This window comes from Onychostoma macrolepis, chromosome 21 (assembly GCF_012432095.1).
Source record: "Onychostoma macrolepis isolate SWU-2019 chromosome 21, ASM1243209v1, whole genome shotgun sequence".
NCBI lineage: Eukaryota > Metazoa > Chordata > Actinopteri > Cypriniformes > Cyprinidae > Onychostoma > Onychostoma macrolepis.
Window position 1 is genome coordinate 25,310,712 of NC_081175.1, and position 22,266 is coordinate 25,332,977.

General features: G+C 34.4%; 1 protein-coding gene across 1 annotated transcript in view; it reads right to left on the reverse strand.

Annotated features, from left to right (window-relative positions):
• The window catches only part of LOC131528463 (formin-binding protein 1), a 72,791-nt gene extending 52,983 nt beyond the window's left edge, over nucleotides 1–19,808 (reverse strand). Inside the window, exon 1 of the mRNA XM_058757592.1 lies at nucleotides 19,450–19,808. Within this exon, the coding sequence (XP_058613575.1) occupies nucleotides 19,450–19,473 (24 nt within the window). The 5' untranslated portion in view covers nucleotides 19,474–19,808. The remainder of the gene's footprint in view (nucleotides 1–19,449) is intronic.
• Nucleotides 19,809–22,266: the final 2,458 nt, after the last annotated feature.

Genomic DNA, 22,266 nt, shown 5'->3' on the forward strand with positions numbered 1-22,266 from the left:
GAACACTCTTACAAACTTGCATTTTATCCTTATAATAATAATTTCATATGGATCAATTTTATTTAAAAAAAAAAAAGTTTAATTATTTTTAATATTATATAATATTTATTTTAAAATACTATAAAATAATAATTTATTAATATATTATTCATAGCTGTATTATTATTTAAGTAGTATTATATTAGAATAACTTAATTAAACATCTTACCTTTTGGGGTTTAAGAAGCGTATAGGCTTACTTTGAGAGATCTTAGCTTTAAGAGGTTATTTAGAATGTTTTTTTGTTTTGTTTTTTCAAAAATGTGAATTTGTTTTAAATGTTATTAAAATTCTTAGGTACAAAATATGTTTCTTAGCTTAAAATTAATACGAAATCAAAAAGTAGGAGGAATTTAATTCCTAAAAATTGTTTCATGAATCCAGTCTCAGGACTCCGACGTAAAGCTGACTGGGCTTTACTGCACGGCTACTTACCAAATAAATAAATAAAAATGAAATATTTGGTTTCAAAATAGTACAGAGTGATACGAGAGACATAACACTAAGAAATCAGTATTCTAAGAACAATTAATTTTGTAGTTTTGAAGCCATCATACAAAATATTTTAACACAGAATGCCACATTAGGCCAATCAGAATAAAATATTCCAAAGAGTCATTTAATAAACTGTAGTAATTGTTTGTCCAGTCTGGTCGTTGAGGGACGCGTTCGCTATGATTACTCACACTGATGTGCATCTTCATCTCCAGGAGCTTCTGCAGGTACTCCTGCAACGGGGTGAGAGGCAGAGGGGCCGGAGGGTCCGGTTCCTCCAGGAACCAGCGGAGCGAACCCACCGACCGCCGTCTGTTCAAGAAATCATACAGCTCTTCATGTATCATCATGAGCTAACACGCAAAAACAGTGCAGTCTGAGAAAATATTATGAGAAACTAAAATATAGGTAAAAATTACACGGACAGATAAACAAAACGTCTAAAATATTGAGATGAAGGAAAAGAAATGATTTCCAGCTCTGAGCCACTGTGGAATGTGACCGATTACCCATCATGCACTGGGAGATTAAGCGACGCAGTGAACTTTGCTTGATGCCGTTTTAGTTATTAAGCTGATTACCCGCTAGAATTCGGCTCAAAGAAACACACAAACATTGTGAAGTTGCATCAACAATGCACTTTCATCCCCACACACCTTCAAAAACCCAATCCCCAGACTGATTTGTGCAACTCAAACACACTTCACTCATTGTTGAATTTCCAGCTTTTATCCGTTTTGTTCTCCTGCCTAATGATCCTTATTATTATGTTACATAAGATGAGTTCTGACTTCACCTCTGAGGATCTTAAAACTGAGATTTTCACAGGTAATGAAACGCAGAAATGAAACTGTGAAGATGTTGTGGGTCATGGTGTGATATTACTCACTACCGGACAAAAGTTTGGAATAATTATGATTTTTGAAGTCTCTTCTGCTCACCAAGGCTGCTTTTATTTAATCAAATATACAGTAAAAAGTGTAATATTATGAAATATTATTGCTATTTAAAAAAGAAAAACATTCCTTTGATGCAAAACTGAAATTTCAGCATCATATGAAGCAGTACAACTGTTTTCAACATTGAAAACAATAAGAAACATTTCTTGAGCAGCAAATCAGCATATTAGAATGATTTCTGAAGGATCATGTGACACTGAAGACTGGAGTAATGATGCTGAAAATTCAGCTTTGCATCATAAATTGCATTTTACGATATATTCAAAGAAAACAGTTATTATAAACTGTAACAATATTTCACAATATTACTGTTTTTTACTTGCCTTGGATGAGAGACTTCTTTCAAAAATATTTAAAAATTCTTAATTATTCCAAACTTTTGACCAAAAGCACTCCATTGGTTGGTCACTTAACATGTCGATAAAATATACAGACAGTTTCTTCCTGTCTAAGCGGGCAGTTCTTGGTCAGAAAAAGCTTCAAATTGGCCTAGACTTAACTGTGACAGTGAAAAGTCTGGCTTGGCAGGACTAGAAGTGGCCAGATTTTATGGATTTGGTCTGTCGGCGTGCTGCAAGCTGATATCTGTCCTGTCGTCTTCTGAAAATACATCTTTATAGAAGGTTGCCCGGCCTTCAGAAAACACAAACAGACAGACAGCTGCTGGAGCACAGTGCACATTTATGTGTGTTTCTTTAACAGTGGCACGCTTAGGGGAAGCACAGCATGCTTGAATTTCTGTGTGCGAGTGTGTTTAATAGTGACAGGGAAAGTATACCAGGTATGTGAGGTATGTGTGCCAGCGGAAATCTGATACACACTCACCCACACACACGCAGATCCATGTGCCAAATACACAGGCACTTCCTACATGTGTTCTGAACTATTAAAAGGTGAAGAATTTTAAGTCAAGGTTTGAAACTCATTTTACTTCCATAATGTTACAGAATTCCAAGTAAAACGGGATATTCAATGAGAATTCGTTTGAGAATTGATTGGAAGTGGCTCTATGTGAAAAGCAGTTTAGGGGGAGGGGCTAAAACATAAGGGGGCTCAATGATGTCAACGGAAAAGGAAAGTTGTTTTAGTGGTGGAGAAAATTAGTGATAGAAGACTAAAACTAAATGGGAAAAAAAAAGTTAATTATCTGGAAAAAAAATTAACTAAAGTAACTAAAACTCCAAAACTAAATTCAACTGAAATAAAAATGGCCACAATTTATATAAAAAAATAAAAAATGTGACAATTTAGCAATACCATTACTGTGCTGTGAGAAACCGAATTTGAAATAAATATTTTCAAATGATACAATTTTGTGCACTAAAATAATAAAACCAAAATAAAAATTACATTGAAAGTAGAAACATACCAAAAATTATTTAAATAAAATAAAAATAAAAATACCAATGATAAAGGAACTTCTAAACTGAAAAAAATACAAATTTAAAATATAATGTTAAAAAATGTAATTCTAATTTAATTACATAATTATTTTGTAAAATAATTTTATTTTATAGAATATTTTAGAAATATATATTATTAATTATAACTAAATAATTAAATTTCAAAAATATTATATAAAATCTTCCTTTGGAAAAACATGCAACAAATCGCAAACAATAAGACGGTAAATGTGTACTGATAAAGTGAATAGGGTCAATTCTGATATCTGACATCGACTCAATTAAATAGTTTAAATTCATACACACAGATCCTTTGGTCAAAATCGCATCCTGTCAATGACAAACTAACAAACTGATATTGATCACTCACAATCATTTCACACACGCACACGCACACACACACGCACACACACACGCACACAACTTCTTCCTGTTTCATTCTGTCTTCATAAATAGGTTGCTTATGTTCAAAGAAAGTGTGATGAGCCTTCTCAGGTTTAGTGCCTCTCCATCCTGAAACACACACACACACACACACACACACACACAACCACAACACTGCATTTGCACTGATAGCGACAGCCGTAGGCTGAAGTTTGGGCAGGAATGCTTAAAGATCAAAGGTTGGATGGTAATCCAAGGATTCAACTCGCAGACCTAAAGAGGTGAGAGTGAAATACTAAATTTAGACGCACACACACACACACACACAGGGCACTCAGATTATCACAAGCACTTAGATACACAAGCTGGAAAGAAAACTCCTCTTCCGCTCAGTGTATAGATTGCTAGTAATCAGATTTAAAAACAAGTATACATTAAGAGAAGAGCAATGAATCCTTATTAATGCTGAATGTCACAGTAAAATCACCAAATCATCCAGACCAGAGAGGGCACTGTCTACATCCTACTGAACGAAATGAGTTGATGATGAAGTGAAAGTGTAGAGTAATGATGCTGAAAATTCAGCTTTGCATCACAGGAATAAATTACATTTTAAAATATATTCAAATAAAAAACAGTTATTTTAAATTATAATATATTATAAATTCACTTTTGTACAGAGGATGTTTACTTCCTCAGAGATTTGTCTAAAGAACTAAAGTACTAATGCTTTAGAATGACCAAAATGAAAAGAGAAAAAAGGAAAAGGGATACGCCATACAGAAGGAAGAAATTCGTGTAGGCTGAGATAATCTATTGTTCAGCTGCTTTTAGTGAAGGGAAATGTAATGGTTTTTCACTGAGCAGAAATCACAGAGCCAAATCAATAAAGCTCCATCCACCACTCCACCTGCAGCTCACATCACACACCACAATCACATCTGGCAACTCGCTCATCAAATAACCAACATCTGGCAACCCTATTAACCCCACACACACCGCAGCTGTGAATGTGAAAGAAAAGAAAAAGATTTACCATGGTAACCACTGTTGCCGCCAAAATAACCGAAAACTTAAGTCAAATCAAAATAAATTCATAAGGGAATGTTAGAAGCTTTAAGAATCTTTTAAAAAGCATATTTTCACAGTAACGGTGATTCACCACGGTCTTAATTTGCAGAAACTATGGCTAGACTTTCTACACTTTCTCTCTCACATTTAGAGTTTGCCTGTAAATCTACATCAGATTAAGACTGAAAGCTCATAAACCACTTGTCTTCTAGTTCTTTCTATGCCTAATAAACTGAAATGGGTACTTGTAACTGCTTCCTGTTTCTGCCTCTCACTTCCCCTCCCACAACGACACAAAAAACACAATCTCTGCCTTGCATTTGACCACAAAATTAAGATTAAACCACTAAGAATCATTCTGAATATTGAAATAAGTTAAAACTTATAATACTATTACCATATTTGTCACATTGCACAGTAAATTTGTAAATACCATATTTTGTGTCAGTTAAGTATGACTAAAATCGTTACTTGCACTGTTTTTATTGGCGCTACCAAAACAGCATGGTTGCCATGGCCATAAACGGAGCCTGGTTTGAGTGATGCCATGGCATGGCATGTTTTCAACAATAATGGACCGCTTTGTGATTGGATGAGAGCGGGACAGGATGGAATGTCAGGTTATGAAAGAGGAAGTCATTGAGTCCATAACAAGGACAAACATGGAACTGAGAAATGAGAAGTCTTTCTCTAAAAAAGGGTCAAATGTACACGTGCATGCATGTCACACTTAAATTTTCTTTATTTTTTATTTTTTAATATATTTTTTGTAAGGGTTCACTGGCAATAAATAACTATACTAATATAATACTTACTATTTCTGCAGTATATGTAGTACGCATGAGAGTTATAGGTAAATAAAACTAGAACCTAAACTAGAACATTAAAAATACATACATTATATATATATATCTCATTTATTTCATTTCAGGTAGTTGCCAAGGCAATATTTCTATATAATAATATAATAAAAATATATTTTATATATTTATTTTCGATTAACTTGATGTACCACATAGACCTGTTTAAAAAAAATTTTTTTTATAAATAAATAAAAAATTAAAATACAAAAACTAATAAAAATAACAAAAAAAAAATTTAAATACTAAAACTTTCAAATTAAATATACTAATTTAAATATAATATAAATAGAAAAAATGATACAAAAATTACACTGGTGTGTATAATATGCAAATATACACAGTTATGGAATAGCTATGCATAAATATATATAAATGTGCAGTAAGAACAACAGACCACACTGCATGGAATACTGTTTCCCATAATGCAATGCATCTCTACGTCTCTATTTTTGCTCATTATTTAATCAGACTGATGAAAGTTAAAACATTTACACAAAATGTAGCCTAATCAAAAGCCTAATCAGAAATAACCATATTTATTTCGAGATGGAAACTGGACGCCACTCTTATGCAATGTGACGAGGTCATGTGACAGCAAGGACTTTATGATGCATATTGTTTCACGTGCTAGTTTTGTTACAAAGAAAGTAGTAAAGAGTATATACTGCAATAGTACTTAGGTCCCATTTTCCAAATCTATTTTAATTCCTGAAGCGAAGCACAAGGACGAAAGTGATTGACATTATGATAAACCAATCAGCAGCAGCATGGGAATAGAATGTGGGTTCACAGCCAAAGAGAGGAACTGACAGCTTTATCAGAGTTTCCCAGAGTGCCTCAAATCACAAAGCTGCTATTCATGCATGCTGTTCACGTGTGTCGTCAGAAAGATCACATTGCGTTATAAACAAATCGGTATATCATGCTGCCAGCAGACGAGCTCAGTCATTGCCAACAAAACAAACTCTCAGCAGCAGATCTTACAAAAACTGCAGTACAATAATACATTGATATATACCATGGTACTGAATGCATATCATATTCATATACATGGCATTTACATGAAAGATGCTCACCAAAGGTGCATTTGTTTGATTAAAAATACAGTAAAAATTGTGGAATATTTTACAATTTAAATTAACTGTTTTCTATTTGAATATATTGTAAAATATAATTTATTCAGCATCATAACTCCAGCCTTCAGTGTCACATGATCCTTCAGAAATCATTCTAATACGCTGAGCATTTATTTTCATTTCTTTCCTGTCACTTTTGATAAATTTAATGCACTTCTGAATAAAACTTATTAATTTCTTAAAAAAAAAAAAAAGATCTTGCTGACCCCACACTTTTGAACAGTAGTGCATACAGAATTATCATGGTACGTTTGGTGAATGAAACAACTCTGATTATAGATTTGCATGCTAATCTCAGACAGTCGTGAGTTCAAAATACTTTCCTTAATTCGAAACAGCGATGCACATTTTCTCACCTTTGCATAAATTAGGAGCAGTGCTTGCACCGCACACAAATATTTATTCAGCAACCTCAAGGGTCGCTAGGCAACAGTGAAGGAAGAAGGAAACACCAAAATGATTCTGAGTGCAACAAACACATCACTGGAGCTTCAAAATCTGTCATGCAAATGTGATGCGCACACACACAGACACACACACACACACACAAGAAAAGATCGAGTCCTAGGAGACATTCTGGTGGCCGAGTACCAAGACTATTTTTACGGAAGAAGTAAACAGTTATTTCCGTAGATCTCAACAGAGAATGATTTATGAGCGAATCATTCAGAAGTGAATCAACTGATTCATTAAAAAAAGATTCTATTCAAAAGACTGATTCATTTACAAATCGCTATTTCTCTTAAGAATTTTCATTTGCCATTCAGAGCTAGATTTAACAACAATTAAAAAATAGTTCTTTATTTTGTGCACAAAATTCATTTGGAAAACCAAGAAATTCTTAGTATGCTCCTTCCAGAGAAGCGTAACAACATGCCGTCATGCATTTGGCTGAAAACACATATGTTATCTACAGGAGTCACGCTATCGAGGTTTTATTAGAGGCTCTGCGACTGCATGTGGCACTCAGACAGAAATTACGGTAATTTGTCTCATCTGTAATTTTAAACACACATTTGTGGAGGTGTCTCTGTACAGGTAATTTTTACAGGTAAACACACACCCGCATGTTTAAGGAAGTCGGGAATCTAAAATATCCTGACAAAAAGTCCCACAAACAAATTTGTGGACAAACAAGTCTAAGTTTGGTCTAAATGTCATCACAGACAAAACAGCATTAATAACTGAGCAGTAGTTGGAATATCTGCAGTATTCAACAGCTGAAACTCACTTTTAAAGGGACAGTTGCCCCAAAAATGAAAATTCACCTAAGCCTTCATTTGCTTACTTTCATGCCTTTTAAAACCTGTACGATGCTTGTTTCTTACATAAAACACAAAAGATCACATTTTATAGAATGTTCACACAACTCTTTTTAATATAATGTAAGTGGATGGGGACTGGTACTGTTACGCTCCAAAAATGACAAAAAAGCAATATAAAAACTCACATGTGTCATTTTTCATTCATGTTTAACATCAACTATAAAGATAATTTAAAAAAAATATGTTTCTCAGATCAGGTGACCTGCTTCAGGTGCACACTTCCTCACAATGCATTGTGGGAATGTGTCTAATTATTTCCCACATTTGCTTGGTAATTTTCTCTTGTTCTGATTTAAAAACACTATTTTTAAGTTGTCTATGCGTGACCACAGACACATGCTTACACACACACAAGACATTTACACACATGCAGCAGGAAACATGTTGGCTCCAGTTACAGGGCAGAACGCGACCCCAGCAGCAGGACAGCCTGTGTGTGTGTGTGTGTGTGTGTGTGTGTGTGTGTGTGTTAGTGCACATTTGCTTGTCATTCCAGAGGCCGGTGGCCTGGGTTGGGCTCTGGTGTGTGTGTTTTTTTATGGAAGGGGAAGGCCTGTCCAAGTCTCACAATCTATTTGCAGGTCGCGTTAAGCAGCAGGGAATCGTTTTATCTTCCGTCTTCAAAAACAATCGTCTGGGTTCAGCGGAAACTCGACATCCAGATGATGCAAAGTCCACCATACGGGACACATTTAACCTCCACGTGCACGTCTGACCGCGCGTTTCATTGGTCTGCTGCTGTCTAACACACCAGCCATGTGGCTACAGTTAACCAACTTGATTGCTACACCAAATCTTTCTCACTTTCTCCAAATTTCATGCTCACACACACACACACACACACACACACACACAAAAGCAGAGAAAACACACACCATGTATGCTGCATTTCTTCACAAACACTTTAACACTTTCACTCAAAGATGCACAATATTTATTGTTGACCACATCAGCTATTGGCTCACAATGGATAATTATGGATTTTGCCTATTTGTATATTTTAGATTACTTTTGATTATTTCTACATTACTTTCTACAGCAAAAATTTAACACTTTAAGAGCCATATTTTTTTTAAACAAGCTTACCTACGCTGAAAAAAAATTGGTGTAGGATTTATTTGAAAGAAATTTCATTTAAAAATTGCTAGTAAATTTTACAAATAATTATAAAGAAACAGCAAGAAACATGTTGAATTAAACAAAAAAGCTAAAAGTTTGAAGTAGAAAGATTGAAATAGTATTTTTTTTTTTTGTAAAAGGGACTCCAATCTTTGATTTATTTACAACTTTGATATAATTTTTAGTGTAAAACGTTTTTATCGATGACTTGAGTTATGACTTATTCAAATTTTAATATTGTATATTAGCTGGCTATAATATTAAAAAATATATATTGACATCAGCCAGAATTGACATATCAGTGCAACCCAACTTCTCAACTCTTCAAACAGAGGTACACTGTAAAAATTATTTTGCAAAGTTGTAAATAAAACTAAAATTATTGGAGTACAATAAAATTGTAAATAAAATTTAATTTACAATAAAATACCATTTCAGTCCTTCTACTTCAAAATTTCAATTTGTGAAATGTAGAAATTTCTGAATAAAAATTGTTTATACATCAAATTTATTTTAAAGATTAAATGTGCAATTTCTATGCCATTGTCACCAACTAAATTGCAAACATAATGATTGTTTTCAAACCGGTTTCCCTCAGCACTGTCCCTGTTTTCCATTGGTCAGACAAACAGTTAGTCCTGCCCCCAAACCGAAACCATTAGTTAAATCAGTCAGTTTGCTAAAGCTGTTCGGGAATCACAAACAGAGCAATATTTTGAAAGCACAGTGTTACACTTTTTCCAGGAAATGAACAGGATTTATGTATAATCGTCTACATTTCAATCTCAATTCATTTAAATCTTAACTATAAGCCATAGCCATGCTTCAGTCAGTCAGGACAACCAGTAAAAGGCAACCTGCCTTAGTGTGACATGACTTTAACTTCATGTCAAAGTATATAGTGCAACAAATACAAGTACACACATACACAACTTCAACTTAACTTACCCGTAACTGCTGGACTTTTAACAGCGTCTCTCCCTTAATAGGGTCCATGACTCCCTAAAAGTCAACGGGCTGATATCCTTCACTATTACAGTAGCCACACCCAAGCAGGACAGCTGAGATGTCCGATCAGTGTGTCCAAATGTGACTATGACAGATATGTGACTGTATGCCTGTGTGTGTGTGTGTGTGTGTCTGTGTGTGAGCGTCCACCTTGCCTTATTCCCACACGAATGAGCTCTTAGATCAAACGCAGACATTTACATGCAAATAGAAGTGAAAGCCCTAAAGGTTGCAGTAAAGGTTATCAGTTATGTCATAAATGGTTTTCATTGTTTTATTTCCTGTTTCAAAACAGAACAGAGATTTATGTCTTTCATGTCATGCACAGCTTTTCATTTACTATTTAAATGCAAAAAGATACATTTTATGATTAATGTATAGGGTTTCTCAGTTAAGATAATTTGACTACTTTTCCAGCACTTCAGGTCAATGGAAAGCAGCGTTATTTTAGAATTATTTATATACTATTATACTATTTATTAATATTTTGAATTAGCTTTTATTTTTATACATTTTTTTATTTTTTATTTGAGTCATTTTTATGTGCTTTTGTCATCTTTATTAGTTATTTTTTTAAATTATATAAAATATTAAAATTAATATTAATATTATTTAGCTTTAATTTAATTTCAATTGGTCATTTTTTAATTTGGTCATTTTAGTACTTCAACTTAAACATATTTTATTTTAGTTAGTTAACAAAGCAACAATTTTCTCATTTTATATTTATAATTTATTTTATTTCAGCTTTATTTCAATTAACAAAAAAATTTAAGTTTTAGTTAACATTAACAACACTGATAGGAAGTCCTCATATAGAAATAAATAGATATTCCGGTAACACTTTACAATAAGGTTCATTAGTTAACTACATTAGTTAACATTAACTAATAATAAACTGCACTTATACAGCGTTTATTAATCTTTGTTAATGTTAATTTCAACATTTACTAATACATCTGTATTTTTATTAACTAACGTTAGCGAAGATTAGTAAATACAGTAACAAATGTATTGCTCATGGTTAGTTCATGTTAGTTAATACATTAACTAATGTTTAACTAATGAACCTTATTGTAAAGTGTTACCGTTATTCCTGTACATATTCTGGTAATAATTATGTATTACTGTTTACATTAAACAGGTTTACATGCATATCAACATTGCAACACCCGAAACTATCTAAAACCACTTAGCATCACTGCAGCATCTTTCACACCAATCAGAAATTGAAAAATACAACTATGATATAGACGTGATCTGCAGAAAAATTGTGTAACATCCGATTTGACTGTTTCTGCAAGTGCTGCAGTTATGAAATATGCTTCTCTCTCTTTGTCTCTGTCTCTGAAACAATCACATGTTTTGCCACACTTGACTTCATCTCTGAATGGACGCGTTTGTGAGCTTCCAGGCGGAGGGGCTCACACACACACACACACAAGCTCTCCTCAGGAAAGCCACAAAGCTTGTTTTCTTACTCAAGAGCTTGTTCTTGAAGTTAAAGCATACTTGGTTTCTCAGATTTGCACTAATACGATATAATGCACCATAAAACCTATGAATCCATCACACAAAATACACACACTCACAAATAACAAAGAAAAATGCCTAATTTATCACACATTAATTCAACCTAATGAGTCAAAAGCATCTGAAAACTTTAACTTTTTCTGTAATGGTTGAGATTTAAAAACTAAACTTTGTGTTTTTTGACAATGAAAAAAAAAAGCTTCTTTTTTCTTTAATTTTTTCTTGCCTTTAACATCATTTCCATTTACCAATGTTGGATATTCGTAAAAATCCAATAAATGTAAAATGTGTTTAGAGGGAAAGAGAGTAGAGAGCAATGAAAAACTGAGCTACTGTTGAGTCTAGACTAATAAATGCTTTAATTGGACAGTTAAACATTGTGAGAGACAGATTCATAGATAGATAGAACTATAGATAGAATGACAGAATGATAAAACGATAGACAGAGTGACAAAAGATACACAAAACAATAGACAGACAGATAGAGCGACAGATAGACAGAGCGATAGATAGAGCGACAAAACAATATATGGAACAACAGATAGACCAATACAGCAACAGAGCAATAGATAAAATGATAGAAAGACAGAACAACAGATAGAATGATGGATAGATAGAGCAACAAAACAATATAACAATATATAGAGCAACAGAACAACAGACTGAATGAGAGTGACAGTGATAGACAGAATGACAGATAGATAGAACAACAGACAGAGTAAGAGAACGATAGATAGATCAACAAAACGATAGATAGAACAATATATGGAACAACAGATAAATAGAACGATAGCTAGAATGATAGATGGAGAAACAGAATGATAGATAGAATGCGAAAGAACAATAGATAGAATAACAGATAGATAGAACGATAGATAGAATGATAGATAGTTACAACGATAAATATAGAGCTACAAACCAATTAAAAGAATGATAGATAGAGTGGCAGAATGATAGAGCAACAGAACAATATATAGAATAACAGATAGATAGAACGATAGATAGAATGATAGATAGTTACAACGATAAATAGAGCAACAAACCGATTAATAGAATGATAGATAGAATGATAGATGGAATAACAGATAGATAGAATGATAGATAGAATGATAGATACTTACAACGATAAATAGAGCAACAAACCAATTAATAGAATGATAGATAGAGCAACAGAATGATAGATGGAACAACAGAACGACAGATGGAACAACAGATAGAACGATAGCTAAAATGATAGACAGACAGACAGACAGACAGACAGACAGACAGACAGACAGACAGACAGACAGACAGACAGACAGACAGACAGACAGATAGATAGATAGATAGATAGATAGATAGATAGATAGATAGATAGATAGATAGATAGATAGATAGATAGATAGATAGATAGATAGATAGATAGATAGATAGATAGAATGATAGATAGAGCAACAGAATGATAGATAGAGCAACAGAATGATAGATAGAGCAACAGAATGATAGATAGAGCAACAGAATGATAGATAGAGCAACAGAATGATAGATGGAACAACAGATAGATAGAATGATAGACAGACAGACAGACAGACAGACAGACAGACAGACAGACAGATAGACAGACAGACAGACAGACAGATAGATAGATAGATAGATAGATAGATAGATAGATAGATAGATAGATAGATAGATAGATAGATAGATAGATAGATAGATAGATAGATAGATAGATAGAACGACAAATAGAGCAACAGAACAATAGATAGAACAAAAGAGCGACAGAATGATAGATGGAACAACAGATAGATAGAACGATAGATAGAATGATAGATACTTACAATGATAAATAGAGCAACAAACCAATTAATAGAATGATAGATGGAACAACAGATAGAACGATAGATAGAACGATAGCTAAAATTATAGATAGATAGAACGATAGATAGAATGATAGATGGAGCAACAGAATGAAATATAGAGCAACAGAACAATAGATAGAATAACAGATGTATGGAATGATAGACACTCACAACACCTGAGAGGCCGTTTCATAAAATTGCACACAATATAATCTTAAACTAAATAACAGAGCAGCATTCCAAACTGATGATGTCATTAGAAAGTGCCACTGTGTATCGGAGATGATGTCATCAGCCGGTGCCAAAAGGACTGCTCATGATTCATGTTTACTGCTACAGAGAGAGATGAAAACAGTCATTATGTGTGGTTGTTTCTCAGAACCACATTCTTCAGCGGTGCGGCTCACAGAGGAAACGCTTGAACCTATAATACAGCCTACAAACTAAGAGCTAAACCTCCTCTGCTGCTAAACACTGTGAGTCATTCAGAGCTCTCACAACTTCACAAATTCAGTGCAACAGTGCCTCTCATGAGGATGTACGACATCACTTCCTGCCATGCCACTTCCTTCCGCTAACATGACTCGTAACCACAGAGAGAAATCATGAAATGTGTGCAAGTACAGAGATACAGGGCCTCACAGATACAGAGGCCCAAAAAAGAGAAAAAATGACAGATTGATTTCCAAAGTCTTTGTAATTGTTTGTGAAGTTTACTAGCAAATTCTGAGTGAAAATTGTTTCTACACCAAATGTTTTTCTGTATAAGTGAATCACACATGGTCATAAGTGAGGCTTCTTATCTTTGCGAGCGTTTCATATAAAGAAAGAGCAGAGCGGTGCTTTTATTCTCACTAACGTAAGCATCCTGACACAAGAATGAACTGTGCGTGATTATTTGCTGTGACGTCACTGCTAAAGCATGACTGCACCGGCGTTCACCTTCTACACACACACACACACACACACACACCTCCAACATATCTATCTTTCCCTTTTAACATTCCTGTTTCTCCTCACAGAACGAGCCCATCCCCCTCGCTGGATTTAACCGCACGCTAATCATTCTCCATACACTGAAGAGATTGAGGACTTACACTCTATATATCTCACACACACACACATGCACACCCACAGGGACTGTAAAGTAGGATGGAGATACAGTAGAACCTTTCTTCATTAAAGTGCCACTGCAGGACGACACACTCAAGGGCAAAAGGAGAGAGAAGAGATTTAAAGGTACAGAGTGTAATTTGAATACTTGAGAAAGATCAAGTTGATAATATTTTTTCTTAAATATTTTTCTAAACTATTTTACATTGTAATATTACAATATCAATAGTATTTATATATAATATTTATTCATAATATGTTTATATTATAGTATGTATATTTTATATTATAGCCCTATAAGCAAACACAGGAAACCTAAATTAAATTAAATTAATAAAAAATACACATTATAATCTTAATTTTTAACATAAAAATGACATATTTTCCCCCAAAACGTGCAGCGTTTCCAAACTTACATTAAATGGTTAGTTCACCCAAAAATGACAATTTCGTGATAATTTACTCAACCTAATGTCATTCTAAACTTTATCTGATGTTGATCACAAAAAGAGAGGTTTTGCAGAATGTTCATGCTGCTCTTTTTTCCCGTACAACTAAAATAAATTGAGACTGGTGCATTCCCATTTCATCTTCAAAAATCACCCATGGTTTGATGTCAATTATGAATAGTCACAACACAAATGAGAATAATTAATGTTTAATTTATTTAGTACATAGAAGTCAAACCTCGTCATGTGTTTTGATGCACAATATAAATTTAACACAACTGCAAATGAGACTGTCCACTTCCAAAAAGGGAAATGTTTGCAGTGTAAAATTGCTAAAATATCAGTCACTTCCTCACACAGAGGTACTGTATGACTTCAGAAGAGATTAAATATCCCACATGCATCATATAGACTACTTTTACTGTGCGTTTTATGTCATTTTGTAGCTTGAAAACTCCAGTCCCCATTCACTTGCATTGCACTGAAATAGTTAATCTGCACAATATACTGATCAATTTTGCAGGATTTAGTGATCTACTTCGGTCACACTGCATTCAGTTGTGGTCTGTTGGGTAAGAAAAACTAGTCACGCAACACACACACATACACAAAAATCTAATAAGTGAAATTGCAGGGTATAGATTGCCATTTTGTGGCTGTAATAAGCAAGAAAGGGCTAATAACATTCCAGCATTCCTCTTTAAAACAGCCAATAGCATTCCAGATTGTTGTAACCAAGTGGCCAATTACAGTCAAGCATTCCTCACAGCCACTGTACCACTTGTTTTTCACTGCTCTGTATGAATCGACTCCCTGCTGACTCACTGAGTCAACACTAGTGAATCAGCAGGGATGATCCTCTGAATCACTGAGATTAAATGATCAGCAGGGATGAATCATTTGATCTGATTCTCCTACAACAGAGACTCCCGGCGGGAGTCACTCACACAGTCTGAAGCCAAAAGAAGACAGACAAAAGAGAGGAAAGAATCAAACAGAATGAGAAAATGTGGAGGAAAGAGGAGAAAACTAAAAACGCTTAAGTAGGAAAGAGCTCACCTGCTAAACAGACAAGGAAATTAAAGACAATGAGAAACTGTCGAAATGATAACATCTCATTAGCCGGGCACGTGTGTTTATACAAGCAGGAAAGAGAAAATTTGCAGTCATTATGAGATTTTATCAGGCTTTCACTGAGCATCCAACAGTCACATATGCTTCCATGTTTACAATACAGTGCTCAGAATGAAATATTTGTGTACTATATACTTTTTTATATGAAATAGTAAGTATCATGTTTTAAACAGCATGCTACACTGCTGTCACATGTTGCATGTAAGTGGTGTCAAGTTGCCAACTTGGAAATTGCAGTTATTTTGCATTGCATTTCAGCATAAAATGCTGTAACGTTTGTCGCTCAGCTTAAATAACAAATCAGTAAATGTAAAAAATTGCAGCTTAAGTTACTAGCAACTCATATTCATATGAGACACAGTATTCCTTGTAGAGTATACTGCACATTTGTCATTTGAGTGTGTTGTAAAGTGATATTTTAATATTATTTGCATACTTTAATTACTAGTATTTATTAATATTTCAGATTCTCTTTTTTTTTCAGTTTTAATTTGAGTTTAAGTCATGTCAATTTATGTGTGTTTTCTGTTGTCAGTTTTATTAAATTTTTTAATAGTTTTAATAAATGTGTTTTTCAGTTTGTTTACTTTGTATTTTAATTCAGTTAGCTGCCAAGGAAGCATAATTACTAATTTGCTTAAGTCTTTAGTTTTTTTATCTAATATTTATAGCATTATTTCGATTACCGAAAATGACTTCAGACAACAGCTCGACTCATGAATGCTAGAAAAAAGCATACTGTACTGTACTTCCTATATTTCAAAGATAAGAGATAAGAGTAGTATTTTTGCATGCTATTCTATACCTAGTCACAAGCACAATAAATGCACATATACATTAGCTGAATTTGTCATGAAAGTATTCTGCTCGTCTCTTCTTTCTCTCTGCGGCATAAAGGATGTTGCTAGTTTTAAATTTGTGCTGATTTTAAGAAAGGGTCATCACATGTTTGCTGAGGGTTTAGGTTTGGTTTGCTGAATAGAGAAAATACAATAAACAGGACCTAATAAAAGAAAGAGTAGAGTATGCATGAGATAAAGGGAACGTCCCGAAGGTGTGTGTTTATGTGTTTGTGTATGCTGGTTTAGTGCCAGTGGGCATCCACAACATGGCAGACGGCAGCTTACGGTTGTGACGCATGATACTGGCCTCCTCAGTTACTTGGCTCTTTAGTGTGTGTGTGTGTCTCATGCACTAGTCAGATAGTAAATGCACCACTATATTTCCAGTATGCAACATGTTCTAACCACCAAAGTTGAAACGCAGACTCTAAATAAACATGTAATTTTTTTTTTTTTTACAATTCCAAAACTGAACTATAAATCCAACTCTAAATCTTATGGATGAACTACACTTCACCCTCGTAATCCGTGATAAAATCACTGTAATGCTTAGCCTTGAGTGTCTTACTGCTTTAACAAACTCTAGTTCTAGATTTCTAATGTGACTGATTCTCATTCTGTGAATAACAACAGAAGGACAGTAAAATACACAGCAATCACATTGCACAGCTCAGCGCAGGTCACCGAGCCACTGTCATACAGTCCATAAAAGCTGATCAATACAAACAAAGACTGTGAGGATTCAGTTAGCGATCAATCGGGCCCCTGGCATCAGGGGTCTCTCCGGCCTGACCTGCAAAAAGCCCATTAAATTAGACTCTTGAAAAACAAATATTTCTATTTTATAGCACTTTTCACAATATATAGTTTAAAGTGGATTTATAAGCTTGAAATCGTAAGGTTTTAAGGCCATTCACTCTATCAGATAGATTGAATGGCCTTAAATAGATGACAGACAGACAGATAGATGCTAATTAATATAGCATATCCTTCACATACTAATGCAATGTTGTATCAAACAAACCAGTACTTTAAAAAGTGGTTGTTTAACCTTTATAAACCAAGTCAAAGCCTAGAAATCTTTAAAATCTTGGTCATTTTATGCTAAATATTAAATCATACACAAAAATGTAAGATGTCAGGTCATCCAAGGCTTCATAAGCTACTCATAACTATTATGCATAAAGCTCGAGACACACTGCACGATTTTGGGGCGGTCTCAGATGAAAGACTGGCATCGTGAAACAACCGCGGCGATTTCTGATTCGCCATGATTGTTTCACGATGACAATCTTTCATCTGGGACAGCCCAAAATCGTGCAGTGTGTGTTTGATATCTTAAAGTAGCTCTGGGCATCTATGACATGCTATGATCTCTCCTATTAAAATAATTTGTTACAGAATCTGCTTCTCATGTCGATATTTGCATTGCATTGGACCACAACACACAAGATAGTGTGGCTGATATTTCCGCACCAAAACCGCTATGGACTAAAAATACCCTGAGGTGCATGGACAAGTACAACAGGCTCTAGAAGTGATGCACAGACACCGGTGTGACAACAAGCAACAGCAGGCTGTAGAAGATGAAAATTTCTGTCATGAGGCCAAGATGGTTCACCTCCAATAACACAAACACAAATAACTCATCTAAACATCTGCATTGATATCACATTACTAGTACACACACAATCACAACTACACACTAAAAAGTGCACATACTGGGGTCATCAATGCATATTTATATTTACTGAAAATATCTGCTATTTTCTGAATATTTATATTAGTTATAAAGAGGATATATATTTATATAGGCTATGCAACTTAATTTCTAAAAAATATTATTTAGACATTCTAGTCTAGAATGCATATGGATATAATATTACATAGAAAGTGTATTTAGGCATGCATATATGTGACCCTGAACCACAAAACTATAGTCATAAGCAGCACAGATATATTTGTAGCAATAGCCAAAAAAATACTGTATGGGTCAAAATGATAGATTTTTCTTATATGGCAAAAATCATTAGGATATTAAGTAAAGATCATGTTCCATGAAGATATTTAGTAAATTTCCTACCGTAAGTATATCAAAACTTAATTTTTAGTAGTAAAGTAATATGCATTGCTAAAAGCTTCATTTGGACAACTTTAAAGGCGATTTTCTCAATATTTTGAATTTTTTTGCACCCTCAGATAATCAAATATTGTCCTAGCCTAACAAACCATACATCAATGGAAAGCTTATTTACTCAGCTTTCAGATGATGTATACATCTCAATTTCAAAAAATTGACCCTTGTGACTGGTTTTGTGGTCCAGGGTCACATGTATGCACACTTTTTACATAGGCTACACACTATGTAAAAATATATATATATATTATTAATATTTAAATATACAGCATAATAATATATAAATGTGCATATGTAAATACTGTAGCCTACATCTATATATGTAAACCTATACAAATACACTGAGATGCAGTTATGCGATTGCTGTGTATTACATATGTGTTATATATATATATATATATATTATTATTATTATTATTATATATACATACATGGACACACTCTGTATACCTCTAGAAACATTCTCAGTATAAGATGCAGTTGCTGTTCATATGCACTGGCGTTCCCAAAGCGGCTTGACTTTACGCACAGTGCCCATGAACCCGTTATCAGAGCCCATGGCCGTGATAATCGACCCCTGTCGCGCACGGTACAAACTCACCCATAGCTCGGTTCCCCAGCTCATGGTTTCCGCGCGTTCTTCGCGTAATAATCCACGATTCGTGCGTTTAGTTGCGTGTTTGCACTCCAAACCACAGCAGCGGAACAGAGTCCGTGTCTCTCGCTCTTCGGCTTCTGCGCGAGTGAAGGCGCAGTGTGTGTGTGTGTGTGTGTGTGTGTTTGCGTGGGGGGTGGGTGTGTGTCTCCGGAGGCTTCTTGCACTGACTCTCTCTCTCTTTCTTCCTGATATGAGAAAGGCACCTAAAAAGCAGCTATTCTGCACGCACGTTTCCTCAAAACGGCACGAAACTGCAGAAGCATGATGTTCAAATGCACAAATACACACTCTCTCTCTCTCTCTCTCTCTCTCGCGCGCGTGCTCTCTGAGAGACAGACGCAGAGATCGGGAGCGCGCCTCGCTGCCCCGGTGACAGCTGCACTGGCGGGAGCGCGCACGCCGGAGAACGGAGAAGGATCGGGAAAAAATCGATAAGTGATGATAATTCACTCGCTGGACAGATGGCGAGCTTGTTCAAAACAATTAGAGCTGTTATTTAACAAGTTTTTATTTCTCATGGTATGCCATGTTCCCTTTTGGGTGCTGAAAAGTGTTTTATATTATACATAAATAAAAATTGCATTAATATTTCAAAAAGTGTGATATTATGATCATGTAACATATTCGCATTAATATATAGTAAGCATATAATGTAGCCTATAATTAGTGGTTTGACAAAAAGTGCGTTGTCTCATCGTAATTATACAATTAAAATATTTTAGGCAGGTGGGTGGTAGGCTAAACAAAATCACATAACACACTGTAATAAATGTTAAATGTAAAATATTATTCAGTGTGATGTGATGCATTTTGGTTTGTGTCAGTTTATTTCACAGATCAGCTCTCTACATTTTGGCAAAACTCTTATAAATGTTAGGAATATTTGTATTTACAGTATTAACAGGTAAATTTGCAATCATCTCTGCAATGCACTGTCATAAACAATGATGAAGTGTAATTTTGGCAGGAGCACGTGAATACTGACAGCTGCAGATGAAGCTTATCGGGATAAAAACAAGCTTGCAGCACCATCTAGTGGACAGACGCCTTCAATGTTTCTCAAGGTCTGCAGAGAAAAAGCATAGAGAGTGAAGTTAGTGAGATCGATCCACTGGATCCACAACCTCTGTAAACAACTCACTCTGCCCTGAATCACTAGCCTGTCCCTTCAGTTTTGTCCTCTAAAGTGACATTTTAGTTCATGTCTCTGAGATCATGCTGTTGTTTAAAGTACTTTAGTCTCAAGTTACAAATCAGTTTCTGAATTCAGTCAAACCAATAAATTATAAATTAATTTTAACATTGCAAAACTATATTAAAAATATTTTAATATTATTATTATGATTATTAAAATATCACTGAAATCTCACTTGTGATTAACTACGAATTTTAAAAACGGGGACAATATATATGTGTATGTTTTTGTTTTTTAATTGTTGTGGGTTCCATATATTAATATCATAATTAATAATTACAATGATGTTTGAGTATCAAACCTACCTAGTTTTTTAATACAATTTACAAAAAGTTACACTATGAAAAATAGTAAATAATAATATTGTAAATAGCAAACTTGTCAAAACAGTATTATAACAAAATGTACGTGTTTACAAAAACACATAAAAAATAAAAAAATAAATATGAGAACATATGATAGGCTAAAATTATAGGCCCTATTTATAAATGGTGGATTGCTTTACTGCAGCAACAAACGCAGGTGAACAGCTTAATTACGACCGTGATATATTTATCATGTTTTTATCATTTACGACGTCTCACAAAAGTTAAACCTTTTCTTTCTCTAAATAACTTTGAAATAGTCATCCATGCATTTAATACTTCACACCTTGAATACTGCAATTCACTCTGCGCTGGCTACCAGTCAAACTGAGAATAGAATTTAAAATCTTAGTTTTTGTTTTTAATGCATTACACCTTAGTGAAACTTGGGTTGCAAGAAAAATCCTACGGGTCAACTTAAGGAACCTTAAGAGCGTTCCCTTAAGCGTTGCTACAAAGTCCTTAGTAACTATTTCACCTTGATAAATTTAAGGGACCAAAACAGCTCCCTTAAATCATCTTAAACTCAGTATCTGCAGGATATTTAAGCACAAATGTAAGACTTAAGACATTTTTTAAGACCTGCACAAATAAAGTATCATATGAGCGTAGTAGGGCAATGACTGTGGTAACATATTAAACTGTAAAATGAGCGTAAAAAGCATGACTTACAAATTTTCACAAAACAAACTTTTTGTGAGAGATTCTCAAATTTTTGTTGTATAAACTTAAAACGACAAGTTGAGAAAACTCAAAAATCTGCTGAAGCTGGTTGCATTAAAATTTTAAGTTGGCTCAACTTTTTTTTTTTTTTACAGTGTATAAACACTTAGGTAAGGGTGACAGTTAAGACGTTTGTTGCAACGCTCTTAAAGAAATACCTTACCTCAGGGAATTTTTCCCCTAAGGGATACCCCTAAGTCAAATTACTTAAGGACTTTCATGCAACAGGGCTGATCTTTTACATTGTCATAATCCGTCCAGGGCACTTAGATCTGGCAACCTTGGAGTGCTTTCTGTTCGTAGATCGAGGTTAAAGCATCGTGGATGCCGTGTTTTCACGATAGCGGGCCCTAAACTCTGGAATAGCCTCCCGGTATCGATCCGAATGGTGTCATCACTCTCTTCTTTCAAATCAAAACTTAAAACACATCTTCTGTGGGTCTCTAATGAATTATTCATTTTATGTATGCTGTTTTA